We start from the raw sequence: 2,225 nt of genomic DNA on the forward strand, positions 1-2,225 counted from the left end.
GAAAGGGGGGTCCGGGGTGGCTCCCTGAGCTCCCACCCTGCTGTGGGGGGCTGGGGGATGATGGGGGGGGACGGGGCACCCCCTGACCCATGTCCTGCACACACAGGGGTGTTCCAGTTGTTGTCTCCGAGCGAGTGTCACTTCATCAACGGCACCGAGCGGGTGAGGCTCGTGGACAGGTACATCTGCAACCGGGAGCAGCTCCTGCACTTCGACAGTGATGTGGGGGTCTATGTGGGGGACACCCCGTTTGGGGAGATCCAAGCCAGGTACTTCAACAGCAACCCAGAAATCATTGAACGTAAACGGGCTGAGGTGGACACGTTCTGCCGGCACAACTACGAGGTGTACACTCCACCTGCTATGGAGAGGAGAGGTGAGCGTGGGGCACAGCGGGTCCCCTGGGCCCTCCCCCGGGAATGACTCTTGAGCCCCTCAAACCCTCACTGGGAATCACCCCAGACCCCACAGCCCTCCCTGTGCCCATCCCCTTGCCTTTTCCCCACTCCCAGTTCCTCCCAGTCCGTCCCAGTGTCTCCCAGTCCTTCCAATGCTCCCTAGTCACTCCCAGTCCATTCCAGTTATTCAGAGTCCATCCCAGTCCATCCCAGTCTCTCCCAGTGCCCCCCCCGCGTCTCCACCCCGCTGGGGCCACCGAGCTCACGCCCCTCAGCCAATCCCAGCGCGTCCCTCTGATGACGCTCCAGTTGCCAGGCAGACCCAAACCAAAGACTTCCCTCACCACGACTCAGCCTCCCAGTCCCCATCGCTTCCTTCCCAGTCCACACCAGTCACTCCCAGTCCACACCAGTCACTCCCAGTCCCTCTCACCCAACTCCCAGACCCTCTCAGTCCATTCCCAGTCGTTCTCACTTCACTCCCACATCTCCCAACTCTCTCCTCAGTGCCCCCCCAGCCCAGCCCCTTCTCCCCCACTCTATTCCCAGTCCCTCCCACTGCCATCCCAGTCCCTCCCACTGCCATCCCAGTCCCTCCCAGTGCCCTCCAAGGCCTCTGCCTTCCCTCCCAGTACCCCCCAGCTGAGCCCAGTGTCTCCCCCGTCCCTGCCAGTGCCCCCCAGCGTGTCCATCTCGCTGGTGCCGTCGAGCTCCCAGCCCGGCCCCGGCCGCCTGCTCTGCTCCGTGATGGATTTCTACCCTGCGCCGGTGCAGGTGAGGTGGTTCCAGGATGGGCAGGAGCTGCCGGAGCACGTGGTGGCCACCGACGTGGTCCCCAACGGGGACTGGAGCTGCCAGGTGCTGGTGATGCTGGAAATCCCCCCCCGGCACGGGGTCACCTACAGCTGCCAGGTGGAGCACGTCAGCCTGGAGCACCCCCTCAGCCGGCACTGGGGTACGGCCCGGCCCCCCCAGCACCGGGGGGGCAACTGGGGGTGACTGGGAGGGAGTTTGGTGGGTGCTGGGGGTGATGGGAGGGGCGTTGGAGGGTCCTAAAGGGTCTGAGAGGGGCTGGGTGGGATCCCTGCAGGGGCTGGGAAGGGACTGGCAGGAGGTCGGAGGGACCCCCGGGTGGGCTGGGGGAGAGCGGGCCGGGCTCTGTGGGGTGCCGGGGGGTGCGTGGGAGGAGGTTTTGGGGGTGCTGACCCCCCGACTCCCCCCAGAGATGCCACCGGACACCGTCCGCAGCAAGATCCTGGTGGGGGTCGGGGGTTTCGTCTTGGGCTTGGTCTTCCTGGCGCTGGGGCTCAGCTTCTACCTGCGGGAGAAGGTAAAGGGGGGTCCCTAAATAGGGGTCGTGTCCCCCCCCTTGCTCTCGCACAGGCCTCTGGACCCCCCTGACCCCCCCGGTCCCCTACTCACCCCGCCTTTTCTCCTCCCCACAGAGCTCCTGAGCCGCCGGCGGCCGCAGCCCCTCCCCGTGGCCTCGGGCCCAGCCGGGACCTCCCAATTTTGCCCCGCCCGCACTTTTGGGGGTCGTGTGTCCCCCCCAGCCCTCTCAGAGAGAATTAAATAAAGGAGCGTTTGCACTGCCTCTTTCTGCAGACCCCGATTCTCCTTTCTTCAGCCGACTCACCTGATCAGGGTAAGATTTCTTTTTCCCCACGCGCATGACTTTGTTCCGTAGCGCCGGGGTCACGCTACCTGTAAACGGCTGCTTCTCCCACGTCCTTCTGTTCGCCTTACGTCCCTCAGAACTCGACGAAGAGGAAGTCCCGTCCTGTTTCGGGCACCAGTTATTGATGGGGAGGCACGAACATAAGCTCA

General features: G+C 64.7%; 1 protein-coding gene across 1 annotated transcript; it reads left to right on the plus strand.

Moving 5' to 3' along the window:
- Window positions 1-106: 106 nt before the first annotated feature.
- LOC108643855 (class II histocompatibility antigen, B-L beta chain-like) lies at window positions 107-1,974 on the plus strand (the record flags this gene model as incomplete). The annotated part of the gene is made up of 4 exons (XM_029960961.1): window positions 107-376; window positions 1,072-1,353; window positions 1,622-1,728; window positions 1,846-1,974. Coding segments are annotated over 4 exons (788 nt in total), but the record flags the coding sequence as incomplete, so codon positions are not given.
- Between the last annotated feature and the right edge of the window lie 251 nt (window positions 1,975-2,225).

Source organism: Manacus vitellinus, unplaced genomic scaffold, assembly GCF_001715985.3.
Source record: "Manacus vitellinus isolate BGI_N305 unplaced genomic scaffold, ASM171598v3 ctg7180002427958_pilon, whole genome shotgun sequence".
Lineage (NCBI taxonomy): Eukaryota > Metazoa > Chordata > Aves > Passeriformes > Pipridae > Manacus > Manacus vitellinus.